The 18,207-nt window shown below is 57.9% G+C and overlaps 2 protein-coding genes across 9 annotated transcripts in view; one reads left to right on the top strand and one right to left on the bottom strand.

Annotated features, from left to right (window-relative positions):
- The window catches only part of DLGAP4 (DLG associated protein 4), a 116,993-nt gene extending 111,308 nt beyond the window's left edge, over window positions 1-5,685 (top strand). For all 7 annotated transcript variants that reach the window (XM_077787048.2, XM_021536614.3, XM_021536613.3 and 4 more), the window contains 3 exons: window positions 1,638-1,729; window positions 2,883-3,035; window positions 4,048-5,685. In XM_077787048.2, coding sequence (XP_077643174.1) covers window positions 1,638-1,729; window positions 2,883-3,035; window positions 4,048-4,263 — 461 coding nt within the window. In that variant the 3' untranslated portion in view covers window positions 4,264-5,685. The remainder of the gene's footprint in view (window positions 1-1,637; window positions 1,730-2,882; window positions 3,036-4,047) is intronic.
- Window positions 5,686-8,570: 2,885 nt separating this feature from the next.
- TGIF2 (TGFB induced factor homeobox 2) lies at window positions 8,571-15,714 on the bottom strand. 2 transcript variants are annotated; one of them, XM_085557876.1, is made up of 3 exons: window positions 15,537-15,714; window positions 14,193-14,428; window positions 8,571-10,884 (listed from the first exon to the last, which is right to left on the bottom strand). In XM_085557876.1, exons 2-3 carry the CDS (start codon window positions 14,391-14,393, stop codon window positions 10,348-10,350), a joined length of 738 nt encoding a protein of 245 aa, XP_085414002.1. In that variant the 5' UTR covers window positions 14,394-14,428; window positions 15,537-15,714; the 3' UTR covers window positions 8,571-10,347. The 2 variants fall into 2 exon arrangements, with proteins under 2 accessions (XP_085414002.1, XP_077643221.2); XM_077787095.2 differs by lacking the exon at window positions 15,537-15,714 and adding an exon at window positions 15,239-15,394.
- Window positions 15,715-18,207: the final 2,493 nt, after the last annotated feature.

Below are 18,207 nucleotides of genomic sequence, written 5' to 3'. Positions count from 1 at the left end.
GTATTGGGGTCACTTAAATTGTGGCTGCCCATCTCTGGAAGTGTCCAAGGCCAGGTTGGACAGGGCTTGGAGCACCTTGGTCTAGTGAAAGGTGTCCCTGCCCATAGAATGAGATTAATTCTAAGGACCCTTCCCTCCCAAAGCATTCTGGTGTTCTGTGAAATTGCTGACAGCCCACAGAGCCAGAGCATTAGGATGGGATAAGGAATGCTTTTTCCTTGGAAAGGGTAATATAGCTTCCCGTAGAAAATGGAGTACAACATAATGCCGTGATGCAGCATGAAAGATGTACAGAGCATGGTGTGGCTTCTGACCATTCAAAACGGCTAAAAGCTTAAATGGATTTAATCTTAAAAAAGGTTAAATGGGGAAAGCTCTCAGGGAAGCTGTGGGATCTCTCCCTGCCTTACCCATTATTCTTAAATAGGCAGGAGAAACCTTAGCTGGCAGTGGGACAGAAGGAACACAACTTTGGAACTTGTTTGCTCAGTTCAGTTGATGAGCTGTCTTTATAGCAGAGAAGAGGTTTCTTCACATGGGAAAGCCTCACTGAATTCATGCTGGGTACACCAAAAGCATGAAACAAGGAACACAAGGCAAGTTGATTTTTATGGGGTTCAGTCCCAGCTGGGCTTGTTCCTCTATTTTCAAATGCCTTGGCAAAACCTGGGCTTTTTGTAGGGAATTATGTCTCTGGTGCACATAGAGTGACAGGAGTGGGTGTTGAGGCTGCAAAGGGCAGGATCTTTTTGTGGAGCCTGCTTTTGATGTTTTTAAAGCCTGAGAAAGGTGAAACAAAGGTGAGGCTCAGTTTTAGCTCACTGTCACTGCTGAGTCTCCAGAAGCTAATCCCTAATCTGATTCCCTGAGGTGCTGCCTGGCAGGGAATCTCCCTGCCTCAGGGCTGGCCTGGCTTGACCTGTGGCAAGAAAAGATGGCAAGAACTGCATGGCATTGTTCTGTGTGCCAGGAGCAGGCTGCTTGATTGTGTAACCACAGCCTTGGTGGGTGGGAGAGCCCAGGGTGTGCTTGTCCAGCCAGATCTCCTGAGCAGGCTCAGGGGCAGCAGCAGAGCAGGGACAGGACTCAGGTGGTTGCTGTTGGTGATGCAGCTTGCAGGCACATGGGGCTCTGAACCTGCCTCTGGGAGGGAAAAGCCCAGAGTGTATTTTCTCTAATGAGCAGAGGAACAGGTCCATGCCTAGAGGCTGCTTGGAAAAGCCATTAAGAGCAGCATAAAGTCCTGGATGTTAATCCCTGCTGGTACAGGGAGGCTGGAGAGTGGTCCCTGTGTCACCTTTCCCCTGGGCAGGGTTGGGAGAGCAGGCTGGGATGTCTAAGTAGGTGCCAGCAGACCTCTCTGAGGTGGTGCTGGTGGCTTCTCTTGAGGGGCTAAGGGCTGTTTGAGGAGCTCTCTGCCAGCTTGGATATTGTAATGTCCTCAGCCAGGTCTGTGTTTGGCCTGCCAAAAGGAACAATGGCAGACAAATGTAGTTTCAAAACATCTTGTTCCTGAGAGCAATTGATGCCTTGAGGATCTCTGAAATTTCTTTTCTGATGACTTAGGTGTTTGCTACAATTAATAGTCTGCTCAACTCGGGTCGTTTTTCTTCTTTTTTTTTTTTGGTCCCCCACAGTCCTAGGAAAAGTGCTGAGTGCAGTGGGCAGTGCACAGTTACTAATGTCACAGAAGTTCCAGCAATTCCACGGCCTCTGTGAGCAAAACTTGGTGAGTCTGGATCTCTTTTTCCTGGTTTCTGAGAGGATGCCTCTCTTTCAACAGCACTACAAGGACTTGGTCAGGTGTTAACAGGCTGCAATCCTTTGTGAAAACAAAGCCAGTGCAGGCACAGCCTGCAGTGCCAGCCAGGGGAAGGCTGGGTTAGCACAGAGGTGCCGGCTGCTTCTGAAGGGCGTTTTGAGGCAAACCCCTGAGGCTAGGCCAGATAGGGGAGACAGTTTGAAAAGTCTGCCCTTGACCACACATGCTCTCTTTGCATGTGTGGCTGTTGACACTGTCCCCAGGTCACTGGGAATTGATCTCTGAAAGGGAGTGCAGGGGTTTGCCCTTGCTCGGAGCTGACTTGACCTAATGGGGATTGATGGAATCTCTGGTTTCATTTTCCCCTCAAGCCTTATGGTAATATGGATTTTGCAAACTTCCTCAGAGGTGAATTCCCCTTTAGATGTAAAATAATCTTCAAGAGACTTGAGGAGCAGGAGCGGGTAATGTGCTGATCCCAGCTGAGCAGCAGCACCAGCAGAGCTTTGTGTGAGCTGCTCAGATCTGATCCCATGCTTTCCAGGGTCTGTGGTGGTGGTTCAGCAGTCTGGGAACTGGAAAAACCCTGTTCTTGGAAGAAACCTAAGCTACTTAAAATTTTTCAACCCAGCCTGAGAAGTACTGATGCTTTCAGGTTGTTTTGGGCAGAAATGTAGCAAAATAATTTTGCTCATGAAAGGTCAGTTTGGCTTCTTGAAGTGCTGCACATCCAAGCATCAGAGCTGGGTATCCATTTCTATTATTTCCCCTCCCTGAAATGGGGGTCTCTGTGTAAGAAACCAGTGATGTCACTCTGATTGCCACGCTGGGCATCTGCTTTTGGAGGTTCCTGCTGTGGGGTTACTGCCAGCACTGGGTGTCTGGCTCAGGATTACTCAGCTGTAAGGCGGAATGCAGTCAGGACCTGCTTCCTGAGCTTGGCAGAAATTATTTGGGCTGTAAATGATAGCTTTGTGTGTCCATGCTCAGGACCAATGTCTCCTGTGGGTTCTCACTGGGTTTGGTTGCAGGCAGACATAAAAGGGGTGAAGGTGCTGTGCACACTGCTCTGCTGAATATGTTCTTTCTGAAATGGTGTTTTTAATGCTCCCCCTTCTAGAACCCTAATGCCAATCCCAGACCCACAGCCCAGGACTTGGCTGGATTTTGGGATCTCCTCCAGCTTTCCATTGAAGACATCAGCATGAAGTTTGACGAGCTGTACCACCTCAAAGCTAATAGCTGGCAATTGGCAGAGACACCGGAGAGAAAGGTGAGTGAGGGGCACTGGGGAGTGGCCAGAGCACCTTGTACACATTTCGGGTACACGAGGTCTGGTTTTGTCTGCAAACAGGTGCTCCCAAGGGCTTTTGTCATCCTGCACTTGTAATCTCACAGCCTCACAAGGCACCAAGGCCATTTCTCTTGAGTAATAGTGGGAACAGTTTTGTGCAAGGGGAAAAGGTGTTGGATGGAGAGAGCTTGGAGTAGTGAGCAGTGTTGCAGGGGCCTCAAGTGTTCCTAGTACTCTGTGGATGGATTTAACTATCCCTTGTGCCCAAGTAATGTGAAAAACAACTTGAACCTTTGGAAAGTGCAGGAGAGGTGTCCTGGCTCTGCCAGTAAGGGTAGGGAGGACCGTGGCTCAGGGCATGGTGGCTTATTAAAATTTTGCAGCTCCACATCAAGTTGTCTTCGTGCTGCCTGTGCTGTGCTCTGAGCTACAGCTGAAGCAGACAATCTCTGAACTCCAGGCCACTCCAGAAGAACCCTGTACCATAGAAGCTGCGTGGAGGGGAGGGTTAGGATAACAGGAAAAGGTTCTTCCCCAGGGGGTGCTGGGTACTGCCCAGCCTCCCCAGGGAATGGACATGGCCCCGAGACTGCCAGAGCTCCAGGAGCGTTTGGACACTGCTCTCAGGCACAGGATGTCCTGCAGCTGTCCATGCAGTGGGTGGACTCAATGACCCTGGTTGTGGATCATCAGCCCCTGGACTATGGACTCCCATCGGCATCCCTGCCATGGCAAGGGATGGAACTGGATAATCTTCCAGCCCAGACCATTGTTGTGGGTCCCTTCTCATTCAGGACATTCTGTGATTCCGTGAAATGCAAAATGGCTCCTGGTGGGAACAGGGGCAGTTGATGTTGAAGGGTTCTGGCTGCAGAGCTCCTCTCCCCGACACCATTCTAGTCCCTCTGACAAGGCCCCAGCGGGGCCGAGCCAGCACCCAGCTGCGCATGTTTATATCAGGTCTGTGTTTTTCCTTACTGTCTCCCTGAAGGAAGAGAAGAAACCACCCCCTCCAGTGCCAAAGAAGCCGGCCAAGTCCAAATCGCAGCTGAGCCGGGACAAAGGCTCTGACTCGGACAAGCAGCGGCAGGAGGCGCGGAAGCGGCTGATGGCAGCCAAGCGCGCGGCCTCCGTGCGGCAGAACTCGGCCACCGAGAGCGCCGACAGCATCGAGATCTACGTCCCCGAGGCCCAGACCCGCCTCTGAGCCCAGCCACGGCCAGCCCGTGGCTTTTATAAGTCATTAAATGGGAAAAAAAATGGTTCTCTTGAAACTAGTGTGATTTATTCAGTCTAGAGACAATGAGCCATCCTTGAAAAGGGCTCCTGAGTTGGCTTTTTTCTCTCTCAGCTTTAAGTAATGAAGATTTTAACAAAAAAAAAATACAAACAAAAAAAAAAAAAGTAAAAAAAGAAAAAATGCCCCTCGTTTTCTCCCCAGCTGTGGAGTTGCTGAATGGACTGGACAGACTCTTGGGAACTCCAGCCCCTCGACTTGGATCTTCAGTCTTTTTACTTGTTCTATCTCATGAGAATTATTAGCTTGTTTACAAGAAGAGGACAAGAAAACACAAAGCCTTGAGCACTTGCCATGCTGTGTTCTTCCTCCTCCTCAGATCTGTTCTGCCTTTCTCATCCTTTATTTTTCCCTCCTTCTGCTGCCGTTCTCCCACCCTTTGCATGGTTTTGGTTCCCGTGTCCGGACCCCCCTATCCCCACAGAGAATACCTGTGGTGTGTCACTCCTGCTGCCCTCTCCAGCCAGCAGCCTGCTGGGCTTTGTGTTCTTGGGGTGGGGATGCTGGAGCGGGGGAGGACGGGAAAAGGGGCCCTATCCTTGGCTTGTTGGAGGGAGAGGACACCAGGGCTGTGCAATGTGGGGTTGAAGTGCAGCCCAGAAACAAAATGTGCAATAAACCTGGTGCGGGGGATCCCGAGAGCTGGACCCCGCTCCGGGCACAGGAGCAGAGCTGGAGGAGCACAGAGCATGAGCCACATCACTTTGATTTCCCTCCTCTTCCCGTTCCCACACCATTGTCCTTGGCTGGCTGGTGGAGAGAGGAGCTACTGCAGCGGGGGCTGTGGGGTCACCGTATCCAGGAGGAGACAGGAGGGTGTACATATGCACATATACACTTAGTAGTACCTGTATAGTAATTCCTACACACGGATCCTGCCCACGCCGCCGTGGGGGTGGGCAGATGTATAGCATATATTTTTACATGTACTATATCTAGATGTGTGTCCAAGTGTGTGTAAAAATATATACCCTGTGTGTAAGCAGATGACTATTTTTTCCTTATCTTCCTGCTCTCTGGGTAGAGGAAGGACTGCTAAATATTTTTTAGCCCATTTTTTCTTCCCCTTTGTAGGTCTCCTTTCTGGTCTGGCTCCTTGGAGCCAGAGCTGCCACCCCCTGATTCTTTGCCATCCTCACACAGAAGGTTTTTGTCCCATTCTGAGGGATCTCGCTGGGGATTTTTTTTTTTTTTTTTTTTCCCTCTTCACACGTTTGAACAAGTTGGGAGATTGTGCGCTACTGTCACGGGGGTGGAGGTGGAATCCCAGTGGTTTCAGTGAGAATGTTGGTGATCCAGAAGGCAAAAAATAAATAAAAGTGAAATCCTGAATGATGCCTGCTGCCTGTTGTGTCCTGGCTGGGGCTGTCCATGAACACTTCTCTAAGGTCTCTGTCCCCAGCCATTGAATTCCCAAAGCTTGGGCTGGAGGTGGGGGTCAGGCTCTGCTCCCAGGGGACAAGGGGAAGCAGCCTCAGGTTGCTCCAGGGGAGGTTTACATTGGATATTGAGGGAAAGTTCTTCATGGAAAATGTGGTCAGAGCTGCCCAGGGCAGGGGGAGAGTCCCCAGCCCTGGAGGTGTTGGAAATTTCTGTGCAGATGGCACCTGGGGGTGCGTGGACATGTCAGGGTTTGGCAGCAGCTGGGACACATCTGGGAGGCCTTTCCCAAACCTAAAGATTCTGTGGGGGCAGAGACTTTGTTGGGTTGCACTGTCGGATTTCAGGGTGGATGCAGCTTTAGGGATCACTGACAGAGTAAAGGGGAACAACAAGGAAAGTGGGAGCACCAAGAGTTAATTTATTTACTTTATAATTTACTCTTCCCAGCTGCTGCTCACAGAGGGGTCAAACTATCCTTGCTGCAATGGGCTGGGCTAGCTCATAATATTGATGTTCTTATATAATATGGATTTGTATATATATATGTGCATATATTTTAACATGTAAGTAAATTTATGAAGCTGTAAAAATTAATGTTAACATGGTTTTCATACAGTTTTTTATGATTAATACAATATTTTAAAATCCTCTACATATATTAAGATAGATATACAAATACAGAGGTAGTTACATCTATATGCATATACATGCAAATATGTGTAACACATGCACAAAAATGTGTTATACCTATTTAGACATGCCTTTTATAAATATAAATATTTTAGAAATATAAATATTTTAGAAGTATTTGTTGCAGATATTTAGCACCCCTTTTGTCAATAATTTCACACTCACTCCTTCGAGCCACCTGTTTATTCTGAGCCCAAAGAATGCGGGCAGCCAATCACGAGGCTGCATGAGATCACGTGGGAATAGTGGTGTCACGAGATGGCTGCCTGCCAATCACAGCGCAGCATGACGTTTAGCAAAATGGCTGCGCCCTGCCATAAGATGGCGGGTGAAACAAAATGGCCGCCCCCAGTGGCTACAAAGGGCGAGGCCGTGTGTCACAATGCTTCCGGGCCCTGCCAACCAATCACAGCCCAGTATGTGCTGCTGAGGCCAATGGCCGTGAGGCTGTTGTGAGGGGGCGGGGCTTGCGGGGTGGTGGGCGTGGCCTCCCCTTCCTCCGTGCCTTGCTCGGGCGGGGTTCGAGCGCACCGCGCTGTCCCTGTCCCTGTCCCTGTCCCTGTCCTGTCCCTGTCCTGTCCGTGTCCCTGTCCCTGTCCTGTCCCTGTCCTGTCCGTGTCCCTGTCCCTGTCCTGTCCTTGTCCCTGTCCATGTGTCCCTGTCCCTGTCCTGTCTGTTTCCCTGTCCCTGTCCTGTCCTTGTCCCTGTCCGTGTGTCCCTGTCCCTGTCCCTGTCCTGTCCGTGTCCCTGTCCCTGTCCTGTCCTTGTCCCTGTCCGTGTGTCCCTGTCCCTGTCCCTGTCCTGTCCCTGTCCTGTCCATGTCCCTGTCCATGTCTCTGCCATGTCCGTGTCCTGTCCCTGTTCATGTCCGTGTCCGTGTCCTGTCCCTGTCCCTGTCCGTGTCCGTGTCCCGGCTGCAGCCCCGCACTCTCCGGTGCCAGGAGCCGCTCCCGGCTCTTCCCGCACCTTCCCCGGGCCCGGCCCGGCCATGCAGGGCCCATTCCCGGAATCCCCAGGAACGCCCCGCTGGCTCAGCCCGGCCCAGCCGCTGCTGCCGGCTGCCCGTGCTGCACCGGCACCACCCGGCCCGGCCACAGTGGAGCGGCTGCGGGGAGCATCCCGGAGCCTCACCCACTCGTGGGCAGCGCTGGCAGTGACGGAGGAGTTGGACCAGTAGGAAAGGCTGGGAGAGCTGAGAGTGCTCATCCTGGAGAAGAGAAGGCTCCAGGGAGAACTCAGAGCCCCTTCCAGTGCCTAAAGGGGCTCCAGGAGAGCTGCAGAGGGACTTGGGACAAGGGATGGAAACGGCTTCACATTATCAGAGATGAAGGATACCTGAGATATTGAGAAGAAATTCCTCCCTGTGAGGGTGGTGAGGCCCTGGTACAGGTTACCCGGAGAAGCTGTGGCTGCCCCACCCCTGGAAGTGTCCAAGGCCAGGCTGGACATGGCTTGGAGCAGCCTGAGACAGTGGAAGATGTCCTTTCCCATGGCAAGGGGCTGTGCCTTAATGGTCGTTACGGTGCTTCCAACCCAAACCACTCTGCAAAGTACGAGAGTATCACATTAATGAGGCTGTTCTGTGTGCCTGGATCAGAGCCCAGGGCCTGGGGGGCTGCAGGGCTGGGGGTCCCTCTGGAGGACCCCTCCCAGCACCAGTAGCCCCAGCTGATGCCCCGGCAGGCAATGGAGGTGGGTGTGGGGGGAGGTCAGAGCAGTGCCTCCCCCCTGTGCCCCATGCTGTCCCTTGGCACCATGTCCTGAGCTCCCGGGAGCTGCTGGTCTCTGCTGGAGCTGCCAGGGGATCCCCAGGCCCTGCTGGAGACATGGACCCCCGTGTGCAGCTCAGGAGCTGTGAGGTGCTGCCTGGGGCCACAGGAGGAGCAGCAGAGTCCCCAGCTGTGACCCCCTGTCACAGTGCAGATCCCTGAGCTGGGCTGACAAATCCTGGCCTGGCTCTGGCCCCCCACTCCCCATGGGAATGTGCCCCATCCCACATCTCTCACCCTGAACACAAAGCCCCTGCAGCTCATGGAGAGTGGGGGACACCCAGGTGCTGTTCAAGGGTGGCCCAGGGGTTTCTTCTGGGGATGGAGAACCAAGTGGGGTACCCACAAATGACACAGCTCACTGTGACACACAGCTCATATTTAAAAATAACAACCAAAACTAAAAAAACTTTTTATTTGACAATAGAAAAACAAACAAAAAGATATTTACAGTAGTTTGTTATTTCTCCATAAATTTAATTCCAATAACTTCTGCCCTCCCAACTCTCTGGTCCATCTCAGGGCAGCAGCTCCAGCCCCTGGCACAGGCACAGCTCAGGGGAAGGAAACCACTTGGGTTTGACTGGGGCAAGAGAGCAGGAGGCGCTCCCTCCCCCTGGGTCAGGCACAGAGCTGCAGGGGGGTGACAAGGTGAGAGTCCCAAAACTGAGGACTTTCCCTGAAAAGGAGACAAAGGGCAAGCGAAGGCTGGACATAGAAATGGAGGTGGGTGTGAGAGGCACACGATGGGCACCCACCCACCCCAGTGCCCCCCGGCACTGCACAGGGCACCTGCCCAGGTGACGCTATTGAGAACCCTTCCCACAGCAGCCTGTCCCCAGCACCTTCCCTCTGAAGAAACGGGGGGTGGGAACACACCAGTCCCCGAAATCAGTGCTTTTCCCTTCCAGCCCCGTCCCCTCCGGTGGTCTCCCCACGCCCCGCAGAGCTCCCGGTCCTGCGGCTTTACCCCCTCAGTCAGCGCCTTATCTGGCTGATAACCGGGGGGATTAGCGTTCCTCGGGCCGGGCTCAGTCACTAAAGCCACATCGCCCAGGGTCAGCCCGGAGCTGCCCCAGAGCCCCGAGCCCGCCGGGCCGTCCCCGTTTGTCACTAGAGGTCCCCAGCGCCGCACAGCCGCGCTGCGGGGCCGGGACACGGACCCGCATCTCCGTCCTGCGCCCGCCCCGCGCTGCTTCCCAGGCGCCCCGCGCTGCACGTGCGGGACGCACACGGCCGTGCCCCCACCACGCCTCTCTCCAAAGGTTTTATGGAAAAAAAAAATAAAAAAGGAAATGAAGTCGGGTACAAAATTCACAGTCTCAGCTCTGCCCGGGCTTGGCCACGTGCTCAATACTCCGGGCACAGCGTGCACATATTCAGCATGAACTCAAGGGGAGCACGGGGAAGGTGTGGAATTGCTTACAGATTAAAAAAAAAAAAAAAATTAAAAAAAAAAATCATGTAATAAATCACAATTAAAGGGAAAATATTTCAACAAAAAACTTGCTAAACAGCACCATAAGAGATTTCTATTGGCAGCATCCACAACAACCTAAAAAGGAAGAGGAGGGTCCTAATTTTTCCACGATAAAATGCCACAGACTCCATGTTTCCAGTTCATCTGTCCTTTGCCCTTCCGTGGGCAAGGCAGGCCCCCTGGCCAGTACCGGGAAACAGAAAATCACCCCAAAAACAAAAGGGGGGCTGGGGGGGGGGGACGGTTGGCAAGGAGAAAGGAGATTTGGGAGACAAAGCTCTTCATCCACAGTCCTTCCACTGGCATTAAAAAAAACAGGTTCTCTCTGTCTCCCTGAAGAAACGGTGCTGACTGGATCCATGTTTGCAGGAGAGGAGATGATCAGCAGGTTTTCCAGGAGAGCTCCAGTGCCCGCTCCAGCCGTGCGGCAGGGACAGGGCACTGCCAGCGCCGGGGTCTGGGCACAGACCGGGGCACCGTGCTCGGCAGCCAGGGCATCTCCCACGGGAGGACGGCGGGGTGGGACCGGCCTTCCTCTGCCGCCTTGGCTGCCGAGAGACGCCAGAGCCCCCGGGGGCAGGAGCCGCTCCTGGGATGGGCTGTGGGGGTGCGGCAGAGGCCGGGAGGGTCGGGCCCCCCGGGGAAGGGCACCCTGCGGGACCCGGCCCGGGGCTATTTGGAGGCTCCGGGGGGCTCGGCGTGGGGAGCCACGGGCAGCTGCCCGCCCTGCCGCTGCCGCTCCAGCTCGGCCGCCTTCTGCAGGGCCACCTCCACCAGCAGCTGGAAGCTGCTGAAGTCGTCCCCGAAGAGCTCGGGGGGCGTCGGGGGCGGCGTGTTGAAGAGTCCGGGTGTGGGGCTGCCCGCCTCGGCCCGCGCCAGCAGGGTCAGGGTGCTGCCGCCGGGGCCCGCCCTGGGCACGGCCTCGGGCCCGGGCGGCTGCTCCCACTCGGGGCTGTGGGCGCTCACCACGGCCAGCGCCCGCCCCGGGTGGCACAGTACCTGCGGGCACACCGACATCGACAGCACCTTGGAGGCGCCCGCGGGCGGCACCACGAGCACCCCGGGGCCGGCGGCAGCGCCCCGCGGCACGGCCGCATCGGCGGCTTTGGCCCCGCGGCGGGAGATGGTGAACTGGTTGGGGTCCTTGCCGTCCTTGCGCAGCATGTCGGGGAGCAGGCGCCGCCGGGCGTTGATGAACCAGTTACAGATCTGCGAGGACAGAGGGGCGCGGCGGGGTCAGCCGGGGGCCGCAGCCCCGGCTCCAACCAGCAGCAGCTCCCACGCACCCGGACTACCGCAGGTCCCCCCCTCAGCCCTGCACCTCCTTCCCGTGCGGCTCCCGAGAGGCACAGCTAGCGCCGGCACCCACGGAAACCCCGACACCGGCTGCTTCCTGCCTGGCACCGCCTGCCCGGGCAGCCCCTTCCTCCCCGTGCCCCGGCCCTGCCCGCCCCGCTGCGGGACCGCGCCCCGCGGCTCCTGCTCTCCGCGGGCAGGAACGGGCGCAGCCTGACAGCCCCGGGGCCGAGCCGCAGCAGCCCGGCCCGGAGCCCCGGCAGCTGCCGGGTTCTCAGCAGAGCTGCCCCCAGGGCAGGAGGGGCTCAGTGCTGTGCCCCCACTGCAGCCCCACAGGTTCCAGCTGCAGGCAGGTACAGCACAGCTCCTGCCATTCCCCAGCCAGAGCCCACGGCATTGCACAGAGCCAGCTCGGAGCCCACACTGCAGGTCCCCGGCCTGGGGACAGATTTTCCTTCTCCAGGTGACCCATCCTGGAGCTCAGCCCTGTTTCCACGCTGCTGCCAAGCCAAATAGGAGCTGCCAGAGCAGACGGATGGCAGGAGAGCAATACAGATGGAAAACCTTAGAAACCATCAGGCAGTGGAGCTGCAGCCCTTCAGCCCCTAACAGAGCCAGGAATGGGGCAGCAGAGACACCTCTGCCCACGAGCAGGGTCACAACTCATGCTAAAAGCTCTCCCAAACAACTGTACAGCACAGAGGCTGCACATCTGGCAGTCCTTTGCCACTATTGAGCCTTGACCATGGATTGTTTCAGCATCTTTATATAAAATGCTGCATTTAAATAACTGCCTTCTTCCTAGAAAACAATTAAAAGAGAATAAATTGAGGGGGGGGGGAAGTCTGATCTTTCCTAAATCAGCAGCTATGGAAAATATTTTCCCCAAGGAGAGAAAACTTGCCACAACTTCAGTCACAGCAGGATCTCAGTTGTTGCTTTTTTCTTTACGACAATATTTGGCATTAACCCTCGAATAGACCAGTTTTACTCCTTTTCTGTTCCAAACCCCTCCCTTGCCAGCCATAGCATAACAAGATCCTGTGATGCTGTGGTCCCCTTGACACGATCCTGGCCATCCACCACTGTGATCCCCAACCAGAGAGATGGACTCCCAACAAAAAGCCCAACTCCTCAGTGCTGAGAACCCCCCAAAATCCTGCCTGTCCCCATCACCATGCTCCTTCCCGCATTCAGTTCCCATTGGAGAACGGGGCACAGAGATGGGGACACACAGCCACTCTCACAGCAGGCACTGTCACAGAGCTCTGGCTCTGAAGCAGTTTATTGGGTTTTAGTCCATCCCTTTCCCTCCCACCAGCACACCCCATTCTTTCCCTTTGGCAGTGTCTGTCCCCAGCACTGTAAAGAGGAGCATCTCCTCCACAGGGAGGAAAAGCCCATCCATCCCACAGCAGGGCACAGGCTTGGAAAGTTGCTGCTGTCTAGGGAGCCTCAGTGGGAGCAGGTGCCACTTTCCTAGGGCTGGAATTCCTGCAAGGGAGGCACAGGGCTTCCTGCTCTCCCTGATCCATGGCTGCAGTGCACAGCTCCAGCTCCCCAGGCCACTGGAGCAGGCAGGGGGTGCACAAACGAACAACTGGGGAGGTTGGCCAGTGGCTGTGGCAGAGCCCTGCATTCCAGAGGCTTTTTGGAGAGGTCAGATCAGCATCACAGACTGAACTCCACAGCCACACCATGGGGTGTCCCACTCCTCCACCCCAGCAGGCAGAGGGAGCATCCCCAGGGATTCCTGCTGCATCCCCTCAGGCTGCCAGAAACCTCTGTCCCAGCCCTCGGCTGGCACTGGGCAATGCCATCGGGCTGGGACCCCATGCGCAGTGGGTACAGGGGGCACTCGCTGGCTGTGGGGCCACCTGGGACAAACAGCAGCTGGCACACAGCAGGGCCACACCTCAACACGAGCCCACCCGTGTGCCAAACCCTCCCTGGTCCCACGGGGCTCAGGCCACTGACAGGCTGGCACCTGGCAGCCCGCCCGAGCCCTGGGCAGCTCCGTGTGCCGGGCACTGTCACGGAGCCTGGGCCAGGACCCGGCCGGTCCCGCAGCCCCGGGCCTGCCGCTGCTCCCCCGACTCTCAGCCTCCAGCCCAGCCAGGGGCTCCAGGCTGCCCCGGAGCAGCTGCTGGGCACGGTTCTGGGGCACAGCCAGCACTCACAGAAGCACGTTAAAATTAAAGAGCAGGTTTGCCTTGCTGGCCAGGAAGAGGGGAAGCAGACAGCCCCTGCCCACACTCGGTGTCTGGGCTGGGACACTTGGCCAGGACTGCACTGAGCCATGGGGAGAGGAGCCAGAGGTACAGAGGAAGCTCCAGGACAGGAGCAAACCCACTGGCCCTTGTCTGCTGCCCTGCACCCCACTGCACCCCAGACCCAGAGAACAGAGTGCAGCTCACACCCTGTCAGGCTGGGAGAGGGGGACAGGGCCCAGGGCACCAAGCCTGAGCATGGAGCACCGGGTCAGCAGCTGGGCAGGCTCCCCAGACACCCTAAACACAGGCAGGGACCACGCCAGAGTAGGAAGGACAAGCGCTGCTCACCCCCACTGCTGCCCAGGGCTCCTGCCTGAGCACCCACCACGGTGCCACATGGAGAACATCAGCCCACAGCTGGGACCAGGACAGGGAGACTCCTGGACAGGGCTCCCCTTAATGCAGCTGGTGTAACTGGGACCAGGTGGGCCAGCCAGCACTTAACAGCCCAGAGGATTCAAGTGCAGTCCAGCCTCTCCCTTCTGGTTTAAATCACAGAATATCCTGAGCTGGAAGGGATCCACAAAGATCTTCAAGTCCAACTCCTGGCCCTGCCCAGCCCCAAGGCTGTCCTCTGCCCAGCTCTGTGTGCAGGGTCATGCTGCTGGGAGTGTCCAGGGGAATAGAATAAAGCAGCATCCCGCAAAACCCTCCCACCTGTGCAGCTTTTACTGACGACAGGGTATTCAACCTGTCCCCACTTCAGTCCCTCCACCTTCCGGCTCCAGCAGAGCTGGTTGCGGGGTCAGACGTCTCCCCAGAAAAGACCCTGCCTTCACACAGGTTCCTTTCCTTCCCCAGAATCCCTTCCCTTGCCTCCTCACCGTCCTTCAGTGGTGAATGAACCTAGCCTGCCCAGACTTTGGGATCCTCGGTGGGGTTCTCCTGTCCCACACCGCATGGCAGTGTCCCCAGCGGTGTCCCCAGCGGGCGGGGGCTGGCTCCTACCTGCAGCACGGAGAGGCTGGTCTGCCCCGAGAGGCTGAGCTTCTCCTGCTCCGAGGGGTAGGCGTTGAAGCGGTGCTCGTACAGCCAGTCCCGCAGGATCTTCACCGACTCCTTGGGGAGGTTGCCCCTTCTCTTCCTCTTGCATTGCGAGGGGTCAGGGGATGTGGCGCCGTCCTCGTCCCCCGGGTCACTGTCCGACATGGTGGAGCTGCCCGCGGGACCCCCCTGGCTGAAGCCTGGAGGGGGAACCAAAGGGAGCTTCAGGCGGTGTCCGGTCGGGGGAGGGGAAGGGGCCTCCCACCGACCTCCCCCCGCATCCAACGGGGGTCTCACCCCCTCTGGGCCCGCCGGGGGGGAATCCCGAGGCAGAGATCCCGGGGGTGGGGGGGGGCGGGCCAAACGACCGGCACCGGCGGGACAACAGGGGCACCAAACGGAGCCCCGGGGGTGCGGAGGATCTCAGCGCACGCACGGGGCTCGGGTGCACTCGGGGTTCGGAGGGCACTGCAACGTGGGGGGGAGAAAAAAACAAAGCATGGGGTGGGGTGGAGGAGGGGAAGTTAAAAACAAAAACAATCTCAGCAAGAGAAAGAGGCCGGAGCTGGAGAGTGGGAGAGGAACCACGCGGGGTCATTGTGCGGCGGGGATGGAGGCGGGGGCGGCTGTCACGGGCCGGGGCTCGGCTCGGCGCTGCGGGCCGGGGGCTCGGCGGAGCGGGGGGCTGCGGGCCGGGTCCCGCCGCCCCTCCGGCCGCAACAGGCAGCGAGGGGCCGGGGCCGCCGCCACAAAGCGGGGCAGCGGCGGCCCCGGGCGGCGGGGCGAGAGAGGAGCCGGAGAGCGGCCCCCGCACTCCGCCGCCGGCCCCGAGCTGTCCCCGGCCGGGCAAACTCCGCCGTAACTCGGAGCTGCAGCGGGGGCGGGGGGCCCCGGCCGCAGCTCCCGCAAACTTCGGGAGCGCCGGCGCGGCCCGTCCCGCTCCGTCCCGCACAAAGGCGCGGGGCCGCCCCGCTCCCCCCGCGCCCCCCGGGATCCATCTTTGCGCTCACCCCCGGGCCGCCGCCGCCGCCTGGGCGCTCGCATGGGCCGCGCCGGGGTCTCGGTGCCGGGGCCGGTGCGGGGCCGTCCCGCGGCGGCGGACGGGCAGCCGGGCGCGGCGGAAAGTTTTGGGTGGGCGGCGGTGACAGATGCCGAGACAGAGTTCCCTTTGTTCCCGAGGAGGCAGGAACTCGCCGGGCCCCCCGCCCCCGGCCCCGGCCCCGGCCCGCCCGCCCCCGACTGTCACCGGGCACCGGGGCCCCCCCGCCCCGCCGAGCCCCCCCCGCCCCGCGGAGTCCCGGCCGGTACCTGGCGCCGGCGCACCCCCGGGCTCGGCCCCGCTGCCGGACACGGCCCCCGGCGGGAGGGGGCAGGGACAGAGGGAGCCCTGGAGCCCCCGCCCGGCCCCGCGGAGCTGCACCCGCACAGGGACCCAGCCATGGGCACCCACGTGGGGACAGCCAGCCCTGGGGACATTCACCCGGGGACACCCACTTTGGAACTCTCACCCAGGGACATCCACGCAGGGGTGCCTCACAATGCGCTGCGCAGGTTCCTTCCCCCTGGCTGAATCCTATAACTGGGCCCCAGGGGTTACCGGTGTCTGTGGGCAGGGGACGGGGACAGGCCTTGGGACAGGAGCTGCAGGGGCAAGTGTGGGTGACAACCCTGGGCACCTCAGAGCACCTTGAAGTTCCACCAGTGCTTCGTTTCGTCCTTAGCAGATGGGAAATCAGAAGCCCAGCACATCACTGCTCCCATGACAGAGGAAGGCGGTTCCGAGCAAAGGTGGTGACCGAGAAGGAACCAGGTGGAGGCCTTACTGTGCCATGGCCATCAGGCTGGCCAAGGTCTCTGGATGCCCTTCTGCTCTCCCTGTGCCTCTCCATGACCACAGCAGAGCCCAAGGTCACCTTTGGAGTTTTGGAAATGAAAATTGCTCCGTTTATGTGCTGCTGGTCCAGGATTTGGTGAGCATGAGATTTCCCTAGCACAGCTCTGTGTCCTTGTGTGGTGTGGGGCTGGATTGCACTGTCACTCTCTGCCACGTGCTCAGTGGAGCCCAAGGAGATGTGTCCGTAAGGGGTCCCCTCGAGCGGTGCCTTCATCAGTGGGAAGAAGAGAGAGGAGCTGCTCTGAGCAGTGGTGCCACATCCCAGCACCTGTGATGGATAAAGTGCCACCGCGGGAACCCTGTCCTGCAGCCAGCCCAGAGCCCTGCCCACTGAGACACCCCTGTCCTGGGGGGCATCTCTTGGGGAAGTCCTTTTCAGGTTTCCATCCCCCATCCTGGGCACATCCACATTCATCCCTGGCAGGCCAAGTACACGCGTGGGCATCCCCTGGGACCTGTGTGCTGTGAGGGCACAGCACCCCAAACCTCACCGGATCGTGCTCCACCTCTCCGCAGAAAGACCTGGCTTGATGTCGCTCTGCCTCAGGGGCAGCTCCCCCCTCCCAGGCTCCACCACCTCTGTGCTGCAGCTCCCCTCCCTCCCCTCTTGGCTGCTTGCAGGGTAAAATATGGGAATCCCTTCATGTATTGAAAAAAGTTATAAACCCCCTCCTTTTATGGTCGATTTTTGGTCTGGGAAAAGCAGGATGTGTGGTGCAATAAGGGATTAAATAGCAAAAGGAAAAGGAGAACTCCTTAAATCATTTATTTTGTTGCTTCTAAATCTTCTATGATCTGAACTGTGCCCCAAGCTGCTATCGCTGCATTGATGCCAAGGCAGCAGGGCTGGTGAAGCACAGGTGGGTGTGGGGAGCCCTGGCAGCACCTCCCATCCTCTGCAGGGTCCCTCCGGGCAGGGAGCATCCCCAGCCTCCTCTCAGGCTGGCTCCTGCCCGCTGTGAACCAGGACCACCACCGGGAGGGGTGGGCTCATCCTGCCCGCTCTGCTCCCCCTGCAGCCGCGTGTGTGACGCCCCAGAGACCCCCAGAGACCCCCGGACTGCCCGGGCTGTGTCAGCCACAGTGCCCAAGCAGGACTGTCCTCCTGAGCAGCCTGCTTTTGCTCCCACCTTTTGGAAAATGCTGGTTTAGTCTTCTACCGAATTGAGACGAGCAGGAAATTGTTCCTGCGCTCAACCACCCGCCCAGAGCTGGGCCAGGAGCCACCCCCTAGTTCCCTCTACCTGCCTTTGCTCCCTGGACTGGTAGTGTGACAGCAACTTTGGAAAAATCCCATCGGGTGCCTGATGGAGCATGGAAGGAGCCTGAATCCCTGGGCAAGCCCAGCCTAGCACCCCAGAGATCTCCCGGCTGATGGGGAGTAAGGAGCCTCTGAGATGAGGGCCAGGGAAGGGGCTGAGATGCATCTCCCTGCCCTTCCCACTAGAGCTCGTCCGTGCTGAGCCCTGCCCGGGCCCATTGACATGATAATACTGTTAAACTTCAGCGATTTGAACGACAATCGGCCAACAAGAGCCTGAGGGGGAATGCTGGAAATCCAGAGGGATTCTGGGAACCCCAGGGTGATGCTGGAAATCCAGGGGAAGCTGAAACTCCCAGGGGAAGCTGGAATTCCCGGGGGGATGCTTGGATTCCCAGGGGGATGCTGGAATCCCCAGCCAGCCTCCCAGGTATGGACACTTTCCAGACTGGACTCTCCATCCTTTGCCCACCCTCTGATATTCAATCTGCACTTTTAGCACAACAAATTGGATTTGTGGTTGGCTGTGCTGGCTGTTTGCTGCCACCCTGCCCCCGGGGCCACTGCTCCAGCAGCAGGTCCTGCTCCCTGCTCAGGGCCACTGGACCTGCTGCAGGCTGGGATTCCCCCAGCAGGACTGGTCCTGGGAGCTGGCTTCCAGCTGGAGCCCATCTTTTGGGCACTGCAGTCCCTCCATCTCCTCCTGCCCTTCCCTCCATCTCCTCCTGCCCTTCCCACGGGGAAGCTCTGCTCTGATTTCTTCCTGGAGGCCGTAGGGCAGGACAGACCCCCTCAGCAGCCACTGCTGTACCCTTTTGCTCTCT

This window comes from Lonchura striata, chromosome 20 (genome assembly GCF_050655825.1).
Source record: "Lonchura striata isolate lonStrDom1 chromosome 20, ASM5065582v1, whole genome shotgun sequence".
NCBI lineage: Eukaryota > Metazoa > Chordata > Aves > Passeriformes > Estrildidae > Lonchura > Lonchura striata.
Note: the sequence above shows the minus strand (reverse complement) of the source record. Positions and strands in the feature narration are given on the sequence as shown.